The sequence below is a fragment of the Oryx dammah genome, unplaced genomic scaffold, assembly GCF_014754425.2.
Source record: "Oryx dammah isolate SB20612 unplaced genomic scaffold, SCBI_Odam_1.1 HiC_scaffold_18, whole genome shotgun sequence".
Lineage (NCBI taxonomy): Eukaryota > Metazoa > Chordata > Mammalia > Artiodactyla > Bovidae > Oryx > Oryx dammah.
Window position 1 is genome coordinate 76,466,205 of NW_024070202.1, and position 25,143 is coordinate 76,491,347.

Sequence of the window (25,143 nt, forward strand, 5' to 3'; positions counted from 1 at the left end):
AAGAGTCAGACATGACTGAGCAACTGAGAACACACGCACATCTTAATACAATAAAGTGAATCAATAAAAAGGGAAATGAAACAAGACTAGGGAAATTGAGAAGCAAGATGGTTCAAGTTCAAATATAGTATAAACAAAATAAATGCGTTGAATTCCCTGGTTAGAAGACAGAGTCTCACACTGAATTTTTCTAATCAAGTTATGTGATACTTTGAAGATAGTGACAACCTTTGAGAAAGGTGGGAATACTCACGGGGAGGCATGGAAGGAGCTTTGAGGGCTAAGATGTTCTAACTGTTGATGTGCGTGCTGGGTACAGGGTGGTTTACATACTGGACACTGAGGGTCTAGGTGCCTCCCTAGAGTTCTTGGATGCAGCCAGGCCCAGAGCCCCAGGAGAAGATGGAGCATCACTTCAAAGAAAAACATTGAGGCACATCATTAACATCCAGCCTGTCCCACAGGAGATGAACCCCACTCATACACGCATAGCTTTTACGATGATGGCAAATACTCATTTCAAATGACAAAGAGAGACTGAAGTACATAAAGAGCACAAGAAACAGGTTATGAAGGTAGAAGAAAACATCAGAGAACCTAAAGTTTGTCTTCAGGGAATAATGATGAAATAATACGATGCCACACAAAGACACCCAACAGATAAAAGATGCCTCAGAAATTTAAAATTTAACAGAATTAATTGCATAACAGCATTGGAAGATGAAACTGAGGAATTCTCCCACAAAGAGTCCAAAAGGCAAACTGAGAAAAAATAAGATTAGAGGAACATCGCCTATCCAATATCCAAATACTAGATTAGGAAAGTGAAGACAGAGAAACGGAGAGGAGTTACTTACCAATAGAATCATTCAAGGGTATTTCCCAAAAAGGGAGGATGTGATTTCCATATTAAAAGGCATGGGCATGCAGTGTACAGCGTACAGTGGGTAAGCCTGATCCATTCACACAGCACAGAAATTTTCAGCACACTGGACAGAGACCTGACTCAAGAAACCTCCTGAGAGGAAAACCCTCCTATAAAGTTACCCACTGAGGATCCTATGGGTTCCACTTCTCCAGGGCTCACTGGGAACCAGGAGGTGGCAGTTAATGTCCTCAGAATTCTCAGGGAACTGACTTCCAGTCTAGAATTCCAGCCCCCGGACCCAGAAGAAGGGCTGCCTTCTGCATAGACACCACCCAAATCTGGACCCACCGAATAAGTGAAAGGGGAACATGTGGTTTGCTTTTCTTAAGCACTGAGTCATATGGGTTTGCCTGTTTTTCTCTTGGACTGTTTCTTTTCTGGCCCATTTGTCTTTGCTTTTCCTATGCTAGTGTTGGGACATGACCCTGTGTCTGTTAAGGGAATAAACACTTTGGTTTTGTTAGTGGTGGCTTTCCAGTCCCCTTGCCCAGTCATCAGGCCCCCTCATTCCTGCCCCTTGGGAACCCTCAGGCATATCTCTTCGTCTGCCCTCCCACTTGCCCCGTCTATATTCCTTCCCATTTCTTCTAGACTCTCCCCCACTCAGCAATGCTTATCTGACAGCTGCACCAGCAGGGACTCCCAGCTGGGAGAGGTTCACTGCTGGAATCTGTGAACACTTGTCTGGGGCATTCCTCCACTCTGGGCCCCTGGGATGCTGGGTAGGCAATGTCAGCCCAGGGAAACAGCAGCTGCTCAGGAAAAAGCGACTCACCTGTGTTTCCCTAAAAAGCACTGTCTCTTCAGAGGCACAAATGCAGATTCCAGTGCGACCACACCACAGTATGGATGCGAGGAGGGTAAATGGGTTAATGCACATGGGTGCTCAGAGCTCTTCTGATGTTGCTGCTGGTGCTCCTCCTCCTTTTCCACCTCCTCCTCCTTCTCCACCTCCTCATCCTTCCCCACCATCATCATCACCACTGTCATCATCACCACCATCACCACCATCATTATCCACAGGCTACTCAAGTTTTCTCTGCTGTGATCCTCATTCAACCTTGACAACGTCCATAAAGACCTCATTTTCAAGAACAGCCACAATGAAAGACAGACCTCAAAATATGAATTTGGGGTGCACATAATTCAGTCCATAGAAGATCTTATTTGGAACAAGGGTCTTTGCAGATATAATAAAGGTAAGGCTCTGGAGATGAGATTATGTGCACTAAGGTAGGCCCTTATTCCAGTGGCAGACAGCAAAGAAGACACAGATACCGAGGGGGAAGACCACGTGAGGACAGTGGCAGAGACTGGAGTGATGGGACCACAGGCCCAGGACCCCCGAGGCCACCAGAACACGGAAGAGGCTTGGGACAGTGTCTCCCTCAAGCCCCAGGAGGAATCAACCCTGTGACACTTTGCTCTCAGACTTCTAGCCTCCAGACTGTAAGAGAGTAAATTTCTATGGTTTTAAGTGCCCCTCAGCTTTTGGTAATTAGTTACAGGAGACTAATACGGCCACCTAAATAGTCACCCTGTTTATTCATTGATTCATGAGATAAATTTCTATTGAGTAGGTGAGTACAAAGGACAGAATCCCTACTCTCAGGGGCTTACCTTCCAGTGAGGAGTCAGGAAGTGGTACAGAAAAAACCTATACATTGTACATATATTCAGAGGTGATGATGGGCAGGAGACAGTAAAGTGAGGCAAGGGGTGGGGAGGCTAGCTTTAACCACAGAAGTGAAGGGGCCCTTTGGGAAAGCTGACATTTAAGCCAAGACTTAGAGGAGCAAGGAGTCCAGTGGGAACCAGGGAGAAGCATCCATCATATCCATATGACACAGAACTCATCAGATATCTGGGTGCTTCCAGAGCCCACAAATCCCACCTCTCCCCCTGTCCCTTCTCCCGAGCCCACCCCTGCCATGGCTTTCTGGCAGTCCAGGCTCCCCACAGATAGATCTCAGCTGTCCATGGTGACTGTCGCCCGACCACTCTTCATACCACCCCACAGCCTCTTCCAGCAGGAAGCTTTGCTCATCCAGGGCAGGGATACAATTTAACCTGCTCTCAAGGAGGGCCATGATGTGGGCAGGGGTGTCCACTGACATTCTCTGAGGATGCCTGAGTTTCAGAATCAGCCACAACTAGGAACCACACTCCACTCAGGGCTGGAATAGAATTTTTTTTCTAAATCATAAGACAATCATCATTCAATCCACTAAGTGCTGTCCCCAGAATCCCAGGGACAGGGGAGCCTGGTGGGCTGCTGTCTATGGGGTCGCACAGAGTCGGACACGACTGAAGCGACTTAGCAGCAGCAGCAGCAGCAAGAAGCCCTGAGATATGCTGCGTCACTGTGGCCTCTGCCTGGAGGTGGTCATCCCCACCTGCTCAAATGGCCCAGGATCCCAGAGCCCCTCCACTCACTAGATCTGTAGGAGTGCACAGCAAGTCAATAGCAAGACCAAACCCCAACTTTCATATTTCATTCAAGACAGGCAAGATTTTTCCCTGTTCTTTTATAAAAGATTAAGCAAAAGGACACTCATTAGACAGAGAGAGACTAGTCAAGGGGAATTCCAAATAATACAAATTATCTTCCCTGGATTCTCATGTTTAGGTGAAGAAGTTAAAAAGAGCTTAAGTGTGTCCATCCATTGCTCCCACTTGGGAGCAATTGCTCGTCACTTGAGGGGGCTGTTCATTAGAGGAGCAGAGCCCATACTGGAGCCCAAGGAAGGAAGGAGTGACAGCATTTTAGAAAATTACACTTTCTCCCCACAGGATAAGTTAAACTCATAGGAGTGTCTTTAAAATATCCACACAACCAATTGCTTTTCTATTAAAATGGCCAAGGAGTTTAGTCAAGCAATTTTTTTCCTTTATTTTTGTTAAATAAGATTCCAGAAAGTATAGTGCAAACACTCAGTAGAAAAGTTGCAATTAAGAAATGTACATTCACATTTAACATTTCAGTCCATTCACTTTTTTTAAAATAAAAATAGGACAAATTATTCAATTACTTGTCTCAATTTAATAATCTTGGAAAAGACCGGAAGGTACTCTACAGTGTTCAGTGGACGTAAAAATAGACCCGTATTGATTATACAAATCTATCATGAGAAGTTACCCAGTGATATTGAGTTGTTGTCGTTCGGGTACAGACATTTCGTTTCCGCGTCTAAAGAAGCATTTTCCGTGAGCTCTACCAGTGGGACAATGTGTCACCCCAGCCCACTCTGTGCTCCCTGGAGGGACACAGGAGGGCGAGGGGTTCACACAACCCTTCTCAATGAGTAAAGAAAATCCAAGAGTGAGCTTTGGGTTTACCTTAAATGGGAGTGGAATCTGCTGCTAAGAGATGGTCAGAATTGGTACATTAGCTCTGCTTGTGCAAGGTGGGATGCAGTTGGTGTGAACGGTGTGCACGAGAGACAAGGGGAATGCACTGAGGCTGAGAGGAGACACTCAGAAGGGGTGCAGGAGCTGCACAGGCTCAGGGTCCAGGATCCGCCGAGGCGGGACGCGCTGCAGCCAGCCAGCAGACGACCCGTGGTGGCCTGGGCCTGTCCCTTTGCACATGCTGCGTGTTTTGGAATCCAAACTAAGTTTTACACGGTTAGGAATTTCACAGCATGCAATGTTGAGTGCAAACGGCTCACGCGGCCACAGTTTCAAAAGAGATGAAGGCAAAACCACGTGCCTCTCTGGGGCTGATGCCCAGGGAGCATCGGCGACCCTGGCCCGTGGAAGAGGCCACAGCAGCGGCTTCGTCAGGATTCCCGGAACGTAGGAATGGTGCCCTGAGACATGTGCTGCGTGCCTGGGCCAGGAGTTGCGTGGGGGTTGCTGGTGGGAGGCAAAAATCAAGTTCTGGCTACTGGTGGGCCCGCTGCCCATGGAGTGCCATCTGGAGCGTGAGCCCCAGACATGGCTCTCTGGCTGGCTGGTCCTGCATGCTGCCCTGCAAGGGTGGGCAGATCTCTGGGGGTCGTCTAGGAATTCCTCTCTGCTTAAACATCAGTTCTCAATAAGGGACTGCCAGCTGTTTTTGGAATCCAATCCTGCTGCAGATGAGCAGCCTGCTCTGGCAGCCAGCCAGCCCTGGGGGAGTCAGGGACACCTGCACTCTGCAGGCACCCAATTCTTCACCATCCACCACGTCTCTGCCTCACCTTCCACACATTCTCAGTGAAACCTGCTCTTGGACGTTCTCTAATCCCCAGAAAGGAACACTGACCGCCTCTTCCACGTCATAGCGTGACAAGGACATCAGAGGATTCTGACCTGGTAGAGCCACCTGCTGGGGGCTGGGTTGGCTTCATGTAAGTGGAGAACTGTGTGCAGCTTGGGAGCGTCTGAGGGCCTGGTTCTCTCCCAGGCCAATGGTAGAGAGGCCTTATAGAAAGTGACAGGACAATGGTCCTCCTCACTGAGGGACAGTTTCTAAGACACGATGGCAGACGGTACTGCAGGATTCAGGTTTAGGACAGAAAGGATGACAAGACAGGGCAGGGATTCCAGCCCAATGTTGTAAGTCTTTGCTGGGGACCAGCTACTGGAGCAGGGCCCACACTGAGAGGAGAGCACACACTGTCTTCATCTCAGTGTCAGGCCCAGCTGAGCATGACTCTGTGCCCAGGGACACCCAAAGGGTGGGCTGTGGGGCACACTCACTGCCTGGGGACCCACCTGGCCGCTCAGAACCAGCCTGGCATGCACCCCCACCACTCACATGCACACAAGCTAAGGGCGCCATCAAAACCAACACAACCTCCCCAATTTCACCGTGAGTCAAGAGGCGCTGAATAAAATGGAAAACCAGGAGCTCGGAATGGGCAGGAACAGGATGAATCCTGGTCCTGCGCTCAGGACTGAGCGACTCTGTCCACTTCTGTAGCCTCTCTGAGCCTCAGATTCTTCATCAACTACGTGGGGAGCACGGCCACACCTCCCTCTGCCAGCTGTTTGGAGGTGGGTGGGGTGAAGCACAGGGAAGATGCTCCGTCAGCTACCGAGCTAGACGTGGGTCTTAGTCATGATAGCTTCCTTAGTTTGTGGTCACATGAAAAGTCCACCGGAGATGCGGTCTAACTGCACAGAGGAGTGATTTGCCATTTCCCTGTGGCTATTAGTGTAGAACAAACTGAGTCCAGGGAAGTACAGGAATTTCACAAAGGAATGAAGGGTTATATTAATAACTACATGGACAGTCATTATTTGTGGATGAAGAATAGGAGCCATCTGTAATCATAAGAGATCCGGGGCTTCGCCAGCCAATTGTGACCCATTCCCTAGAAGACCATCTGTCTATTGTTTTCTCCTTCAGCCCAGAGATTGAAGCCAGACCTGCAAGTGGCTGCCTAGGTACAGGGAGGTGGGGGGTGCCCTGCCAGCTCCTTCCTCCAGAACTCCTGCACCAACAGCCACCCACCTGCAGCTCTCCCCACAGGCCTCCACATATACCAAAACCCAAACACAACAAAAATAAAACCACCACACAGACGACAGGAAGTGGAACCAGGCTGGGGTCTTGATGCCCTGAACTTTGTACTGATACTGGAGAGAGATTCTTTTTTTTTTAAAAAAAAAAAAAAAAAAAGGAGGGAAAGAGGAAAGGAGGGAGGGAGGGAGGGAGGAAGCCTTCTTACTCTCTAGTAGCTGCTGGAGATGGAGGCTCGGGTTCCACCCAGATGCCAGCGGGGGTCAAGGCTGCCTTTCTGTCCACCCCTCCCTGCCCCCTGCTTCCAGGCTCGGGATCTCTAGGGGCACACAGGGACAGCTTCACTTGATGCCCTGGGGGGCAGTCATCTGTCTGTATTCCTAGTTACTCCTGTATTCCTGTAGTCTGTATTTCTGTATTCCTAGTTTGTTTCTTATATGAATCCATCCTGATTCTAGGGACAAATAACTGGTTCTAATTTTGCTTATACCATGCCATGCAAACACACACACACAGATTCAGATTAAGTTAGGCCTCTGGCAGAAAAGTTATCTTTGATCTTAGTAACACATGTGTTATACTTTCAGGAAAATTAAGGAATATGAATGTCTGAGTTGTTACCATGAGGTCAAGCTGTTTAGGGAGGTCCAGCCCAAATGAGGCACCTGAAATTGGGCTTGTTAATTTCATGAGATGGACAAAGAAGAAGACAGATTTCCTCTCACCATCACAGGACCTGCCTCCCACACATGTGAGCACAGAGGGAAGGACAAGACACAGAGCAAAGGAAAACCCCCTGAATCCTTTCCAAAGCTTCCTGGGGCTTCCTGGAAGTGAGAAGTCCCCAGGAGCTCCCCTGTATGCCCACAGTCTGGGGTGTGCCCCTGACCTGAGAGGGAAATCCAGATCGGGTCCCAGCCTCTGGGGCTGAGCCCACGGTCCACAGCTGGTGTGATTGACCACCCTGCTGGCCATGCCTGCCTGGCCCCAGCCCCTCAGCTGTCCCCCGCATCCCACTCACCCTCCCACACTGTCTGCTTGGCACCGGGCTCCCGGCCATCAGTTCACAGAGAATCAAGGATGCCTTCCCTGCTTTTGAGGGTGGGAAACAGCTGCCTGGTGGCACTCCCCAGGTGCCACCCATGCAGGTGCACTAGCCCCAAGCTCCTGAGACCACCAGGGAAAAGTCACAATTCCACTCCCCCCACGGCACACAAGGCCAACCCTCGGGCACCTGGCCTGGTCTCTGCTCACAACAGACCAAGAGACGTCATCGGACACTGGGCACTGTGTCAGCGAACTTCCTAGGGTAAAACCCATCTGTCTCCCAACTCAAGGTGGAGGCCTGAGCCATTACAGCTAGCCTCCAGACATCCAGGCCTAGGGGCCCCTGTCCGGCCTGCTGACCTCCAGACCTGGCAGCACAGCCCCCGGGGGACCTGGGACCTGACGTAGACCCACCCCCAGCCTATGGTCCTGTGAAGGCAGATGCAAACCCAGGAGGCTGCACGAAGAGATGCCACATCTTTCATTGTTCACAACGGAACCAGGAATGTTACCTGACAATCTGGGAAGGCTAATGTACACTTGCAACTTTCAAAGCAAACTGCAGCTGGGGAGGACGACGTCCAGGCCCTGGGACATGGTCGTGTCCTCCGACTGCCAGCCAGCCACAGCCCACCTCTCATTTAAATATTTCACCAAAGCAAATATTTTGAAACCAATTGCCTCTACGAAGTTTGGATTTTGGGTTTTTGTTTTGTTAATTGAAGCCATTACAAAACCAGGGCAAGTTAGTTTTCGGGGGCGGGGGGGCTATTATACACAATCGACGGGCCTGCACACTTCAGAATGACAAGTGTGACAGCAGGTCTGTGGTCCCCCTGTAAGGGAACTGCTTGATGCAGGGCATATCATGGGAACCCACATTTCCTATGTGTGTGATGGACGTACACTTAGGCAGTGTTTGCCTTACAAGTCATGCATTTTGTCCCCAGCAGGACCTGCCACATAGGGAGAAATCTCCAGGATCCCCAGACTCAGGGAATCACAGAACACGCCATGTGGAAGGGCAGACACACCCTGGAAATGAGATGGGTCCACCTGCCAGGGAGAAAACCTAGACAGCTGCCAGGCCAACCCAGCTCTTCCTTCCTGAGCGGCAGGTGAAAGCAAGGATTCAAATATTATATCCAGGTCGCTGCTGGGACAATGGTATCAGGTGGAGACAAAGCAAGGAAGGCTGGCTGGACCCTGTCCAAGCCTGCACAACAGCCAGGGATTGGGGGTATCAGCGCCCCACAGTGCCCTTCAGCTTGGGGAAACATACACATGGCTTGTCTCTGACTCACCAGTCTGCTTTGGACCAGACCTGTCTCTACAGTTTGGAGTTAGAGTTATTGCTTCTAGTGACAGAAAGGATCGGAAGCCCTGGTGGCTCTGGAGTCTGATAAACACGGCAGGCTCACGGCAGCCGGGTCTGGGAGGAGGCGTCCACCCTGTAGGACACAGACCTCCGAGTGGACTGGCCCAGGGTTGGGGGCCGTGGAAGTGTTTGGAAGTTCAGGGCTGCGTTCTAATCTACTGAGGTCAGGCACAAGAGGCATGCAAGGGTCTTGAAAGGACACAAGGTCGGGGTCATTCCAAAGGGTAGCAGCCTAGCCAAGCAGGGGGATGCACTAGGGACCTCACGCATAGGCTAAAGTGTGCTGTTCACACCGGGTGTTGGGCTTGCCTTCATTTTGGTCAGAAGGGAGTAGGCAGCACCTTACCCAGTGCACTATTTACAGAGCATCTTAAAATAAATAATTTAGAGAGAATCCTACTCGGGAGGCTCTAACATTTGTACATGATTATTGTACAAGGTTAAAAATAAATAAGGCAATATCATACAGTCTTATCACAAATAAAAAGGAAATTGTTGACCAAACCCCAAGGAACGTTATGGCTGAATACGGCCCCTGTGCCCACAGGAAGCAAGTAGGGTTTGGAGCTGCTGATGATGAAGGTGGTTCTGCTCATCGAAGGGGAGACCTCGCCGTTTCAGAACAGCCAAGGCCCCGATGGCTTCCCGAGGTGGCGGTGACAGGGGGGGCCACGCGTTCCGTGGCTTTGCCAACCCACGTGGGGATCCCGCGGCTCTGTGGACCCAAGGTCCCAGCACGGCAAGGCTGACATCTCACCCCAGGCTCAGGGTCCATCTCGCTCAAGTCGATGTGAATTCAGAGCCAGTGGCTGTGGGAGCAACGACTGCTTCCTCACTGGCTGATGGCTGGGGCATCCGCACCTTCGACCGACTGTGGCTCCTCATCTTTAAACAGAAACCGCGTGCTCAGAATATTCCTGACTTCCTACCTGCCTCATCCACTTCTAAGGGGCCGTGTGATCACACTGGTCACACTGAGTTAACTCACATGGCCCAGGACCCTCTCTGCAGCTCACAGCCTGCACCCTGAATGGAGTGCCCCCTTTGCCAGGTGACAGAGCATTTTTGCACCGTCATAATCCACTCTGCCATCCACCTCCTCCCACCGTGCCCTGGGGTGAAAGCTCGGCCATGGGGAGCAGATGGACAGCAGGACCTGGGACAGCATCTCAGCCCCACAGCTTGGCACAGATGTGCACACCGGCAGAAGCCATGTGCTCTGGAGACGACTTGGTTCTGTCCTGTTTGTAGGAGGCGGGCGACCACTCATCCAGGGTGCATCTGAGGAAAGACTGCCCACCTGCCCACCTCTGTCACTGGCCCATCCACACTGGCTAAGCGGCCGACTCTGTTGGCTACCCGCCCCCACAGTCACAAGACATATGCCCAAAATGGGGGGAGCCCAGAGGACACAGGGTTCAGCCCAAAGTGAGCCCCTGTTCCAATACAGAAAAGTCGGGACCCCCAGGGAGGGGGTGGAGCCCTTGGAGACCAGCGAAGAGAGGGACACCCAGGCTGCTGACTCTGCCAAGCAGGGCTCCCCTGCAACCCACAGGACACCCCTCCAGATGCTGTCAAAGCTCTGGGTCTCAGATGGACATCTCCCCTACATTGACTTGCCTGCCCAGAACCTTCCCTCCAGTTTCAAGCTGCCCTCCTCGCTGCGGTCGCAAGTCAAGGTCTCCACGTCCAGCTATTTCTAGACAGTTCCTTCCCACTGGCCTTCCTGCACCCCTGCCCCCTGCAACAGCATATTCCAGCATGGTCCTCGTCTCCATGGCAACCACAGAGATACACTGGTAGGAGATTCCCAGCCTTGCACAGAATTATTTGCAGTCGTTTTCCCCGCAAATTAGAGCAGGGACATCTAAACTGACAGCCATGAACGCCAAAACTCCACATCCAGGGGACTGGTTCTGCTGGAGAAACGCCTTCCATCCAGGAAGAAGCTTTCTCATGCTTGTGAGGTTCACTTATCTTCAAAGTCAATGAAGCTTTGCACTGCTGTTCAGCATACAGGAACCCAAGATGCCACGGTAGAGAGGTAAGAAATGACACCAACTACCTTCTCTCCTTTGAACAAACAGTGGCGTGGGCAGAAAAGGGAATGTCCAGGTTTCACAGGAGCTGATGCACTCAGGCAGGGCAGGTGGAGAACGCAGAGGCAGAACATGAACTATGCTGGTCACAGAGATGTGGCTGCAGGGCCCCCAAGAATTCCAGAGGACCCACCTCTGACTCTCAGCGCAAACTAAATCTGAAGAGAGCCAGTGGCCACCACCACGCATGCAGTGGGACAGGGGCTTCTCAATTCTTCCCAAACCACCCCCTAAGGCCTGTCCAGCTCTGCCCTGCTGATAGAGTCCTGACTCCCACTCCGGGCTCTGCAGGCTACTGCCCGGGGCTGGCACTGCCCCCATGGGACCCAAACACTGCTGAGCTGACGCTGATCCATCTCAGGGCACAAGGTGGGCACCCCAGTCACCCTGCCAACCAGACCTCTGAGGCTCCCACTGTAGCCTATGGCCCTGGAGAATGTCCTAAAGGTCCTGACACCTGGAGCTGATCCAGCCAACCTCCCTCTGCCACTGAGGTGAGGACAAAGCAAACACAGTCGCCGCTAAAACCTCGGTGTCCGTGCGGTCAGGGTTCGCCCCTCACCCGACTCACTGCTGGACTCACAGCCCAGCTGTTTCAAGTCATGCCTGGACTGTGCCCTTTCGCCAGCCCAGTCACCGGCTCCCGGCCCTGCTCTGCTGGCTGGGCTGGTCCCTGTGGGAGCCCCAAAGACCCCCAACACCTCAAGCATTTGTGCCCTGTGCCCCGAGCAGCTGGCATGGGCTCCACTAAGCCTCCTTCCCAGAGGCTCCAGGGGGCAGGTGTTGGCCTGGGGGGCCTGGGGCAAGCCCCGAGCCCTGCAGAGCCCCTGGCCCAGCTCCAACTGGGAGGCCGGCTGCAGGGGGCACCGGGGGATGACCCGCGGCCAGTCTGGTCTGGAGGCCAGCTCTTCCGTAAGGACACATTTTCCGCTCTGAGTTCAGGGACCTGGTTTGGGAGCCATTTCCATCGGTCCTGCCTTCCAGGAAGTATGTCAGCATCTCGCCCTTGCCCTTGACACTGACTTTGCCTCGGCACACGAAGCGGTAGGAACCCCGCCGCAGCAGCCGGTGAACTTCCTCTGTGACCTGCAGCGGGGAAAGGCGGTCAACAGGGAGCCCACGGGAGGGTCCCTCCTCCCCCGGCACTGCCCACTCCGATGGCCCATCCTCCGGCCTCCACAGCTCTGCCTGGAGGCTGAATCATGCTCATCCCATGGTCACTCTGGTCTCTCTGTGAGAAGGACGTGATCATGCAAAGAGCATGGGACTCAGAGGGGCCTTAACGGGGCCCTGGACAAACAGGAGAGGACAGCACTCACCATGAGAAGTACGGAGAGTAGACAAGCAGACTAGACGGGGCCCACAAGGACCCAGCCTCAAGGAATGTGAGCTCTGTGGTCACCCCCAAGCCAGATGCCTGGACACCAAGCTCCAACTGAGGGCTGGAGCTACATGGCCTTACACGGTTCCCCAACAGGCTCAGTGCACCCCAAAGTCCTTCGTGGAACTAAGCCACTGACTAGCCGGTTACACAGGGAAGATGCTATCGTCAGAAAGGTCACCTCTCAGATGTGGCCTCTGAGATGCAAGGTGGCAAAACATACAGTGATAAAAGTCTTTTTCCTTTCACACTGAACCCACCATTCATCCATTCAAAAAGATCTGCACTCCCTAGAACCCTGACGTCTAGCTTGAGCCCAAATATACACACTGACAAAACCCTCTGAATTTTATCCTTATGGTGAGCTCCCTCCTTTCTCTCCTTATGAAGAATGGGAGGCAATAAAATTCCCAGATCATTGCACAAAGAATTTCTGGAGGTAAAGGTAATCCGCCACTACACACAGTAAAGCTGAAAATGAAGGTTTTAGGTTGGGATGGGCCTAGGTGTCCTTCCAGGTTGCCTGGGAGCTCCAGCTACCCCTGTCCTCTGCATCCCTCCACCTTGAGATTCGAGCCAGGAAGTTCCAGGCTGTGAGTCGGGGCTGTGCATGATGTTGACGTAGTGAGTCCCAGAGAGGGTCCAGGGCAAGGGCTCAGAGACACAAGGTCCCCAAGAGGCTGAGAGGGCATCCCCAGGAAGTCTGATTTTTAACCATCTTCAGGAGAATCCCTATATTTCCCAATAGTCTGACTAGGAACTCTCCCTAGAGTTCTCTGTGAGGCCTGGCCAGCATCAGGGATTGGGGGGACACCTGCTCTGCAGTCCTGTCAACCTCACTCTGTCTAGGAGACAGTGCTGGACCCCCATAGAGGAATTTCCAGGAAAGTACCTGCTTGATCCCCAAGCAGATGGCTGAGGTGGAACCTGGGAATCGTCATAGGTACCTGCCTGAGAGTTAGTGCCCAATGAATGCGGGCAGGGCCCCAGGAACTGAAAAGGCATGGTGCGGGAGAGCCCCAGGCCGGCAACCTTCTCATTGAACTGCAGCCTGCAGGATCACACCCCAGTGTCTCTCTCGAGCCCTAAGGTGAATGCACGGGTCTGTGGAAGACCGAGTGAGAAGTTGTGATAAAGTTAAAGGACCAGTGTTAACTGGCTGCAAGGTGGTGACTGCTGGGTGTGCAGTGCTCAGAGGCCGACTTGAGGCCTGACCACAGCAGGAGGGCTTGGCCCTGCTCACCCAGGACTACATTCTCTGCCACTGTCTTTCAAATCTTCAGTGCCAGCTGACGTCATGGCATCAAGTTCTTGTCCCCCATGAGCCACCCACAGGTTCCCAGGTCAGGTGGCCCCACTGCACCCACCTTTCAAAAGGCAAGGAAGCCCCTTCTCTTCTAGAGAGCTGTCACTACTCCCAACTAACTGTCCCCTGCAACTCCTCACCCCAACTCTGCTCCTGACCACAGAGGGGTCACCCCGCCCCCCGCCGCCGAAGCCACAGATACACTGAGGTGCATGGCTCAGTGTCCCCACCCAGAAGGGGCAGACAGGGACAGGAGGATGCAGGCTGCTGGACTGGGTGGCCACCCCAACATGACCCTTGCCCCTCCCACCTCAGTCTCCCACCGCCAGGATGGACACCTGGGCCCTGGGGACTTCTGAGTGAACTGACCTGGATCCTGCCCTGGACGCCGGTACTGTCCATCCGACTGGCCACATTGACCGTGTTTCCCCAAATGTCATACTGTGGCCTGCGAGCCCCGATCACTCCAGCCACCACAGGGCCAACGTTGATGCCTGGAAAACAGCCACGGCATGGTGTCAGTGCAGAGGCTTCCAAAGGGAGGAGCTGCCCCTCATGAAGTCACAGCTTCCTGGGATGACCAAGCAACACTCCTCCCCAAAGCAAGGACCCTACAGCATTGCCAAGGGGCAGCTCCCGACCTCTACTTGCACACCACACCATTAGCCAGGGGTCCTCACCCCAAGAAGAAGTCCCATTTCCTAGAAGTGCGACCCCATGCTGAGTCCTGCTGCTAAGAAAGCTAAGCTTTCAGTCTGCAGGTGTGTTCCCACACCCGGCTCCCTCTTCCAGAAAGGGCAGTAGCTCCTGTTTCCCCGGATGGGATCCTTCTGTTCTTTCCGGTGTGGGGCCCAGAACTAAGTATTTCAGGATGCTCTAAAGAGAGTGAGGCTCCCTTCTCTTCATGTGGTCAGGGTCTAACTGGCCTGGACAGTAACACAGGCCCAGGTGCCCCAAATCTCCCCTGCAGCCAGGTCTGGGCTGACAACACATCACTCCTTCTGACTCTGCATCAATTTTTCTGAGCTTACCCAAGCATATTAATAACATTTCAGACACTGACTCAGTCAGCCCCCTAAAGCCTGGGCAGTAGGTGCTTGGCGTCTTCGGGAGGCGGCAGGGGCAGAAGAGGCTGAAGTGAGCTGGGAGGCTCAGGCTCGGTGGATGCGGGGACCCAGGGAGAAGCCCCAAAAGGGCCGCTTCCAGATGGCTGGGGGAACCTGGGGAGCCCCCCTCTACCGCCCTGGAGGCCCTAATCCATGTGGGTGAGACTGAGCCAGGATCCAGCCACCTGTCTGATCAGCCGCCCAGGCACGGAGGTCCAGTTGGCCTGTGGGTCCTCAGTAGAAGAGTAAGAAACAGAATCTCCCTGATGGACCCTTGGATCTGTTTCCTGTCACATCCGTTCATCTATGAATCTGAGCCCGCAGCCCCAGAGGAGAACTGAACCCTGTAGGTGAGGCACAGACGGTGCCCTGCTCCCACCTCCAGCACTTCCCGCAGGCAGGGCACCAGGGCTAGGTCAGCCCTCGTGTTTAAGCTCATCAGAACTGCCCCCGCTCTGGTGAACACTGGCTACCACCCCTCAAACCCACTCAAACCCAGCTCTAAGTTCTGTTTTTAAGGTCACTAAACATTTGAATTGTAAAACAAAAATAAATGTCCAGTTTAACTGTATCATAGACTAACAGGTACAGGTGGGGAGAAAGAGGGGAGGGAGGGACAGACAGGAAGGAAGGAAGGGAGGGAGGGAGGGAAAAAGAAATCTCTAGTTTAACTATATCCTCAACTAACACAATTTTTTCTGCTAAATCCATCTACCCGGGGTGGGTGGGGGAAGTGAATTAAGACAAAAAAAAAAAAAAGAAATCCTATAGTTTGGTAAGAGCTAGAGAGGAGCTCAGATCCCAGCTGGTCTTCTTCCTCACTCACAGGTGAGGGACAGGAGCCCAGGAGGACCGAGGACCCGGCCTGAGCCTACACTGCTGGGCTCCTGCACAGCGTATCAGATACCCAGGCCTGCTGAAAGAAGCGGGGCATCTTCCTCCAGGTAAGTGTGGGCTCAGAGGTGTATCTGAGAGTCTCTAGGACAATCAAGATTTCTCCTGTGTTGTGTGAGCTGGACAATGATTCTTCCAAGCTCTAAGTCATGGATACCCAGTGGTCCCTGCATCCTCTGCACTCCTCTGGGTGGCGCCATCCTCCTTCCTGTGAGATAAGGGAGTCTGGACCAGTGACCCCTGCTCATGAGGAAAGGCTCAAGCCACAGGCTTCTAGGGCAGTAGAGAAAGGGTGAGCTGGCCCAAGTGATGGGATAGCTTGCCGCCACATACCAACACGGAGCACAAAGTCGTTATAAGACTGGTAGTTGATCTCATCCAGGACATCAAACATCTCGATGGCAAAATCTGCCAACGTGCTGAGGTGGGAGGAGATGCACTTCTTAGCCTGGACATGAGCACACACAGGTTATTACATTTGAGGGGTGTAAGGGCAAAGAGGACAGGGACACTTAGCCAGTGACCTGCAGGGGTGAGGGGACTACCCTGTACCCCTCAAGGGATCAGGGACTTGATCCCCATGTCAACAGCTGGCTGGGGCTGGAGGCTGGCTGGGTGGTTCTCATCAGGGATTAAGTGGCACCCTACAGCTGCCTTAGGGTGTGCTTATCATCCCATTCTACAGGTAGGAGACTGAAACAGAGGTAGAATATTATTGCTCAAGGCTTACAGCTCCTGAGAGCAGAGGCTGAGGCCACTGAAACCTAAGCAGAGCCCTTCTGCAGGAATGGGCTGGTGGGATGGGAGGGGACCCTGTTGTGGGAAACCAAATGTCCCACTGCTCAGACAATGCTGCCACTGGCCCACTGTAAACAAAGCAAGGTGAGCACAGTGGATGGTCAGCATTCACACAGCAGAGAGCAGTTCCAACCCTCCTTCCTCACACTGAGACTCTCTTTCATTGTGTTGTATCTCCTTGGATACAAATCAGGTGGTTTGCAAAGATTTTCTCCAAGTCTATGGATTATCTTTTCATTCTAGTATTTTCCACAAGTAGAATTTTAAAATTTTAATCAAGTCCAACCTAACAGTGTTTTCCTTCACAGATCATGCTTTTTGTACCACATCTAAAAACTCATCACCAAACCCAAGGTTACCTAGATTTTCTCCTATGTTATCTTCTAGATGTCTTATAGTGTTGCATTTTACATATAGGCCTATGATACATTCTGAGTTAGTTTTTGTGAAGAATGTAAGGTCTGTGCCTGGATTCATTTTACAAATATAGATAGCTAGATATCCAATTTTTTCTAGCACCATTTGTTGAAGACTATCTTTGATCCATTTGTCAAAGATCAGTTGATTATATTTATGCGGATCTATTTCTGGGCTCTCTATTCTGTTCCACTGGTTTATTTCACTACTCTTTTGCCAAAACCATACTGTATTGATTATTGCAGCTCTATAGAAAGTTTTTTAATATTACTTATTTATCTGGCTGTGCTGAGTCTTAGTTACAGGATGTGAAATCTTTGATCTTTGTTGAATCATGCAAGATCTTTATTTTAGTTGGAGCATGTGAAATCTTAGTTGCAGCATGCAAAATCTTAGTTGCAGCATGCAAAATCTTAGTTGCAGCTTGTGAGAAGTAGTTCCCTGATCAGGGATCAAACCTGGTCCCCTGCATTGGGAGCCAGGAGTGTTAGACACTGGACCACCAGGGAAATTCCATAAATTTTGGTGTCTGATAGTGTCAGTCCTCTAATTTTGTCCTGCTTCTACTATGTTGTGTTGACTACCCTCAGTCTTTTGTCTTTCCATGCAAACTTAGGATCAGTTGGTCAATATTACAAAATAACCTGCTATACTTTTGATCAGGATTGCATTATCTACAGATCAAGTGAGAATAACTGACATCTTAATGATATTGAGTCTTTCTATGCAGAAACACTGAGTTGTTTTGGCTTATTTAGATCTTCAGTCTCTTTAATCAGACTTTTATAGTTTTCCTCATAGAGATATTATATATATATATTTAATTTCTACCTAATATATAATTTGGGGGTGCTAATATAAATGGCATTGTATTTGTCATTTTAAATTCCCCTTGTTCATTGTTGATATAAAAGAAAGCAACTGACTTTTGTACACTAACCTTGTCTCCTTCAACTTTGCTATAATTGCTTACTATCATTGTTTTGTTAATTCTTTTTTATTTTCTACATAAACAATCATGTTACCTATGAACAAAGATACTTTTACTCTTCCTTCTCTGTCTATACACTTTTTATTTCCTTTTCTTGTCTTATTGCATTAGCTAGGAGTTCCAGTATGAACGTCAACTATGAGTGGTGAGAGGGGGCATGTTCCTCATCTTAGTGGAAGATATTTGCTTCTTACCATTAAGTATGATGTCAAAGCTACAGGGCTTTTGCAGATATTCTTTAAGTTGAGGAAGCTTTGTCTCTTCCTAGTTTGCTGGGAGGTTTGTTTGTTGTTGTTGTTTTTTAATCAGGAATGAGTGTTAGATGCTGTCAAATAATTTTTCTGCATTTATTGATATGTTCATATGATTTCTCTTCTTTATCCTGTTGATATGGTACATTTTACTAATTCATTTTGAAATGTTGAACCATTCATCTAGAATAAACCATTTATCTAGAATAAATCCAACAACCTGTTTGTGGTATATAGTTCTTTTCATATATTGTTCGGTTCAACTGGAAATATTTGTTAAGGATTTATGCATCTAAATTCATGAGAAATGCAGTTCTATAATTTTCCTTTCTTGTAATTCTTTATCTGGCTTTGATATTATGGTAAAATAAAATGAGTTAGAAGTATATCCTCTATTTCTATATTATGAAAGAGATTTTAGGAAACTGGTATGATTTTAGGGAACTGATATGAGCCAACTTTCCTCAAATGCCTGCTAGAATTCAACAGCAAATCCATCTGGGCCCAGTGTTTTCTGGTTTGGAGAGTTATTAATTACTAATTTTCTAAAAATAGATACAGGCCTGTCTAGATTATCTGTTTTCCTTATGCAAGTTTTAGCAGATTATGTCTTCAAATAATTGGTCCATTTCACCTAGATTACCAAATTTTGTGGCCATTTAGTTATATTTTTATACTAGTTAGAAATAGGAACTTTTAAAATATTTGATTTTCTAATTGTCTGTAGTTAAGATACAGAGATAAAATAGAAATTTCTATGTTGTTTTACATCCAGCAAGTTTGGCAAAGTTATTTAAAAATTCTATCAGTTCATATACAAACATTTCAGCCCTGTAGAGTTTAAATAAGCAAGCAACTTGAGAATGAAGGTTTGTTCTTCCTTTGCAATTCACAAACCATCTATTCACTTCTATTTCCTTATTGGACTGGCCAGGACCTCCACTGTAGTATCAGAGAGTTGCCCATAATACACTTTATATATTTTAAATGTCCATTGGTTCAATGGAATTGGCCACGCTTTCATTTCTAATATTAGTAATTTGTGTCTTCTCCCTTTTTCTTGGTTAGCATGGCTAGAGATTATCAAATTTATTGATCTTTTCAAAAAGGCAACTTTTGGTTTCATTGATTTTCTTCACTTTCTGTCTTTGATTTCATTCATATGTGCTCAGATTTTTATTACTTCTTTCCTTCTGTTGCTTTAGGTTTATATTGCCCTTCTTTATGACTGAGTGACTTCACTTTCACTTTTACTTTTCTAAGATGGAAGCTTTCTGATTTTGAACGTCTTCTTCTCTAACGTATAAATTCAATGACATAATTTCTCTCTAAGCACTGCTTTTTCTGCATCCCACAAATTTTGATGTTATATTTTCTTTTTTTTTTTTCAGAGGGGGGCGCGGTGTTAGTTCTAAAAGGTCTTGTAGGTCTTCATAGAACCGTTCAACTTCAGCTTCTTCATCATTACTGGCTGGGGCATAGACTTGCATTACCGTGATATTGAATGATTTGCCTTGGAAACAAACAAAGATCATTCTGTCATTCTTGAGATTGCATCCAAGTACGGCATTTTGAACTCTTTTGTTGACTATGATGGCTACTCCATTTATTCTAAGGGATTCCTGCCCATAGTAGTAGATATAATGGTTCATCTGAGTTAAATTCACCCATTCCAGTCCATTTAAGTTCACTGATTTCTAAAATGTCAACATTCACTCTTGCTATCTCCTGTCTGACCACTTCCAATTTCCCTTGATTCATGGACCTAACATTCCAGGTTCCTATGCAATATTGCTCTTTACAGCATCAGACCTTGCTTCTATCACCAGTCACATCCACAACTGGGTGTTGTTTTTGCTTTGGCTCCATCCCTTCATTCTAACACCCCCAAAAGATGTCTTTTTCATTATAGGGACTGGAATGAGGAAGTAGGAAGTCAAGAAACACCTGGAGTAAGAGGCAAATTTGGCCTTAGAATACAGAATGAAGCAGGGCAAAGGCTAATAGAGTTTTGCCAAGAGAATGCATTGGTCATAGCAAACACCCTCTTCCAACAACACAAGAGAAGACTCTACACATGGACGTCACCAGATGGCCAACACCAAAATCAGATTGATTATATTCTTTGCAGCCAAAGATGGAGAAGATCTATACAGTCAGCAAAAACAAGACCAGGAGCTGACGGTGGCTCAGACCATGAACTCCTTATTGCCAAATTCAGACTTAAATTGAAGAAAGTGGAGGAAACCACTAGACCATTCAGGTACAACCTAAATCAAATACCTTATGTTTATACAGTGGAAGTGAGAAATAGATTTAAGGGACTAGATCTGACAGACAGAGTCCCTGATGAACTATGGACAGAGGTTCATGACACTGTACAGGGGACAGGGATCAAGACCATCCCCAAGAAAAAGGAATGCAAACAAGCAAAATGGCTGTCTAAGGAGGCTTTACAAATACCTGTGAAAAGAAGAGAAGCCAAAAGCAAAGGAGAAAAGGAAAGATATACCCATTTGAATGCAGAGTTCCAAAGAATAGCAAGGAGAGATAAGAAAGCCTTCCTCAGGGATCAGTCCAAAGAAATAGTGGAAAATAATAGAATGGGGAAGACTAGAGATCTCTTCAAAAAAATTAGAGCTACCAAGGGAACATTTCATGCAAAGATGGGCTCAATAAAGGATAGAAATGGTATGGATCTAACAGAAGCAGAAGATATTAAGAAGAGGTGGCAAGAACACAAAGAGGAACTGTACAAAAAAGATCTTCATGATCCAAATAATCACAACAGTGTGATCACTCACCTAGAGCCAGACATCCTGGAATGTGAAGTCAAGTGGGCCTTAGGAAGCATCACTACAAACAAAGCTAATGGAGGTGATGGAATTCCAGTTGAGCTATTTCAATCCTAACAGATGATGCTGTGAAAGTGCTGCACTCAATATGCCAGCAAATTGGGAAAACTCAGCAGTGGCCACAGGACTGGAAAAGGTCAGTTTTCATTCCAATCCCAAAGAAAGGCAATGCCAAAGAATGCTCAAACTACCGCACAATTGCACTCATCTCACATGCTAGTAAAGTAATGCTCAAAATTCTCCAAACCAGGCTTCAGCAATACGTGAACCGTGAACTTCCTGATGTTCAAGCTGGTTTTAGAAAAGGCAGAGGAACCAGAGATCAAATTGCCAACATCCAATGGATCATTGAAACAGCAAGAGAGTTCCAGAAATACATCTATTTCTGCTGTATTGAGTATGCCAAAGCCTTTGACTGTGTGGATCACAAGAAACTGTGGAATGATGGAGATGGGAATATCAGACCACCTGACCTGGCTCTTGAGAAATCTGTATGCAGGTCAGGAAGTAACAGTTAGAACTGGACATGGAACAACAGACTGGTTCCAAATAGGAAAAGGAGTACGTCAAGGCTGTATATTGTAACCCTGCTTATTTAACTTATATGCAGAGTACATCATGAGAAATGCTGGGCTGGAAGAAGCAGAAGCTGGAATCAAGATTTCCAGGAGAAATATCAATAACCTCTGATATGCAGATGACACCACCCTTATGGCAGAAAGTGAGGAAGAACTAAAGAGCCTCTTGATGAAAGTAAAAGAGGAGAGTGAAAAAGTTGGGTTAAAGCTCAACATTCAGAAAAATAAGATCATGGCATCCAGTCCCATCACTTCATGGCAAATAGATGGAGAAACAGTGGAAACAGTGGCTGACTTTATTTTGGGGGGCTCCAAAATAACTGCCGATGGTGACTGCAGCCATGAAATTAAGAGACACTCCTTGGAAGGAAAGTTATGACCAACCTAGACAGCATATTAAAAAGCAGAGACATTACTTTGTCAACAAACGTCTGTCTATTCAAGGCTATGGTTTTTTCCAGTAGTCATGTATGGATGTGAGAATTCGACTATAAGAAAGCTGACCACCAAAGAATTGATGCTTTTGAACTGTGGTGTCGGAGAAAACTCTTGAGAGTACCTTGGACTGCAAGGAGATCCAACCAGTCCATCCTAAAGGAGATCAGTCCTGAGTGTTCATTGGAATGACTGATGCTGAAGCTGAAACTCCAATACTTTGGCCACCTGATGTGAAGAGTTGACTCATTTGAAAGACCCTGATGCTGGGAAAGATTGAGGGCAGAAGGAGAAGGGGATGACAGAAGATGAGATGGTTGGATGGCATCACCAACTCAATGGACATGGGTTCGGGTGGACTCTGGGAGTTGGTGATGGACAGGGAGGCCTGGCGTGCTGTGGTTCATGGTGTTGCAAAGAGTCAGACATGACTGAGAGACTGAACTGAACTGAGTGCAGCACTTTCACAGAAGGAGAAGGGGAGACAGAAGATGAGATGATTGGATGGCATCACCGACTCAATGGACATGAGTTTGGGTAAACCCCGGGAGTTGGTGATGGACAGGGAGGCCTGGCATGCTGCAGTCCATGGGGTCATAAAGAGTAGGACACGACTGAGTGACTGAATTGAACTGATTTTCATTTTTATTTAGTTCGAAATATTTTCAACTTCTCTTGAGATTTCTCACGTGTCCTTTGTATCTTTTACAAGTATATTGTTTCATCTCCAAATATTTTGGAATTTTCCAATTATTTCCTGGTAATTGATTCTCCTAGCAAAGGTTTCCTTGGTAGCTCAGTGGTAAAGAATCCGCCTGCCAATCTAGGAGACACAAGAGATGAGGGTTCAACACATGCATTGGGAAGATCCCCTGAAGAAGGAAATGGCAACACACTCTAATATTCTTGCCTGGGAAATCCCATGGAGAGACGAGCCTGGCAGGCTACAGTCCATGGGGTCGCAAAAGAGTCAGACAAGACTTAGCAACTAAACAACAACAGTAGATTTCTATTTTAATCACATTCTAGTCTCAGAATATAGTTTATATTATTTCAATTCTTTTAAATTTTTTAAGCTTGTTTTATGGCCTAGAATGTGATCCATCTTGGTAAATGTCCCATGTGAGCTTTAAAATAAGTATATTCTGCTGTTTTTCAATAAAGTAGTCTATAGATGTCAATTACATCCAGGTGATTGATGATGTTGTTCAGTTCAGTTCTCTTTACAGATTTCCAGCCAACTGGATCTACCAATTACCAACAGCATGGTACTGAAGTCTCCAACTATAATAATGAATTCATCTACTTCTCCTTGCAGTTCTATCAGTTTTTGCCTCCTGTTGTTAAGTACATAAATATCAAAGATTTCTATGTATGCTTGGAGAATTACCTTCTTTATCATTCTGTAATGTACCTCTTCATCCTTGCTAATTTTCCCTGATCTGAAATTTGCTTTGTCTAAAATTAAGATAGTTACTTGAAATTTTAACAGGGCTAGCATCTCTTTCATTTTCAATGTATCTGTGGCTTTATATTTAAAGTGTACTTCTTGCAGAAAACCTAGCTGGGTCTTGAATTTTAGTGACTCTGTCAGTTTCTGCTTTTTAATTGATGTATTGAACCTCTCACATTAAAGGTGACTGCTGATTCAGTTAGCATCTACCATATGTATAACTGCTTTCTATTCATGGCTTTCTCTTCTTTTTACATCTTCCTATCTTTCTTCTGTCTTTTTATAGGGGCAGTCTGGGGAGACGAACACTCAGTAGTGCCAGTTGCCAGGATAGTGGGGGGGGTGGGGAGGGGTGAGGAGGCAGGGCTGGAGGAAGTTCCTGTGTTCAGCATTCTGCATTGATTTTCCACAGAAGGCTGTGACTACAGAGAACTGGCCACTGACAAGACAGCCTTCAGGCTGCTCCCTAATCCAATGCAGAGGCCCACAGCAGGGAGCCTGCCCACGGAAACCTGGGCAGCTGGGGACAGAGCCAGGACCCAGTCCCTGAACGGGGCACACCTGTCAGTCCACACTCACCTTGGTCCCGGCAGTGGGCGCCAGCCCCACAGCAGCCATGTACGTGCTCCCGATGGTCTTGATCTTCTCCAGGTCTTTGTAAAAGTCTTTGTCCATGAGCTTTGTTTGAAACACAAAACTGTTAAATGTTACATAACATTTTAGACAAGTCACAGCAGTGTACAGCCGCCAGAAGCAAGCACAGAGCAGATAGGTGCATTCTGGAAAGCAATGTGTCTTCTTCATATGGGCACAAGACAAGTTCCGGGATTGAACTGAGAAATGCAGGCCTCAGGGGCTCTAACAAAGGCATTTAAAAGAGGCACCAAGGAAGAACCGTGCAGAACACATCCTCATCCTCCAGCAGCTGACCTCACGACCACCCAGGAGGAGGACAGGCCCCAGGGAGGGAAGCAGGCACAGACCAGAGGCCCGCTGTGAACAGTGCAGAGATACCTGCCCCCCCATCCTGCAGGTGAGGCTGCCCACCTGAGCTTGGCATTCACAAGGAAGAGCACAGGTACCACCACTCACCCTCCCCATCTTAAGGCAAAGTTTCTTCCTCAAATGTCACGATCGGCTGCGATTCCCAAGGAGACAAAATACATGTGATGCCCCTGGCCCCATGCCATCCACAGAGCACACACTACATCAGTGGACACAATTCAGGACTCTGTAGGAGGGGGCACCCCAGGACACCCAGGCCAAAGGGTGTCAGGACTGCAGGGCGTCAGGACTGCAGGGCGGCCCTTACCTCATCAAAGTCAGCGATGATCTCGTTCAGAAGGCGCAGACACTCCACCCCCATGTTGTTGCCATCCAGCTCGATGTAGAAGTCATTGAAGTTGGGGATGGATGCAAACATGACCCCCACCTGCGAGTATGACTGGTAATACAGGTCCTGGGGGGTGTCAAAGGTTGGGTCAGGCAGCGAATGGGCAGCCAGAGCAGCATTCAGGGCTAGTACTGGGGGCAGGCCCTGCAGACCAGGTCCTGAGACGTGGTTGCCAGGATGTGCTGGGACTCCCATGCCACATCAGGAAGGAGCTCAGAGGATCTAGGATGATGGGGGGTTATTCAGCTCACAGGTGGGTGCAGAGCCCCCTCAAATAGAGGCAGAGGCACCTAGGAAGGACACACTGTTTTGGGAAAACAACTGGCCCTGGACCCAGCAAGATGGAAAGATGAGCCCCAGATCTATTCCAGGTCAAAGCTG

General features: G+C 48.6%; 1 protein-coding gene across 1 annotated transcript in view; it reads right to left on the minus strand.

The window, feature by feature from the left end:
• Positions 1-3,796: 3,796 nt before the first annotated feature.
• Positions 3,797-25,143, minus strand: part of ADCY1 (adenylate cyclase 1) — a 110,120-nt gene continuing 88,773 nt past the window's right edge. The window contains exons 16-20 of the mRNA XM_040259797.1: positions 24,682-24,828; positions 23,949-24,047; positions 15,925-16,039; positions 13,961-14,085; positions 3,797-11,990 (exon numbers count right to left, since the gene is read on the minus strand). Coding sequence (XP_040115731.1) covers positions 11,652-11,990; positions 13,961-14,085; positions 15,925-16,039; positions 23,949-24,047; positions 24,682-24,828 — 825 coding nt within the window. The 3' untranslated portion in view covers positions 3,797-11,651. The remainder of the gene's footprint in view (positions 11,991-13,960; positions 14,086-15,924; positions 16,040-23,948; positions 24,048-24,681; positions 24,829-25,143) is intronic.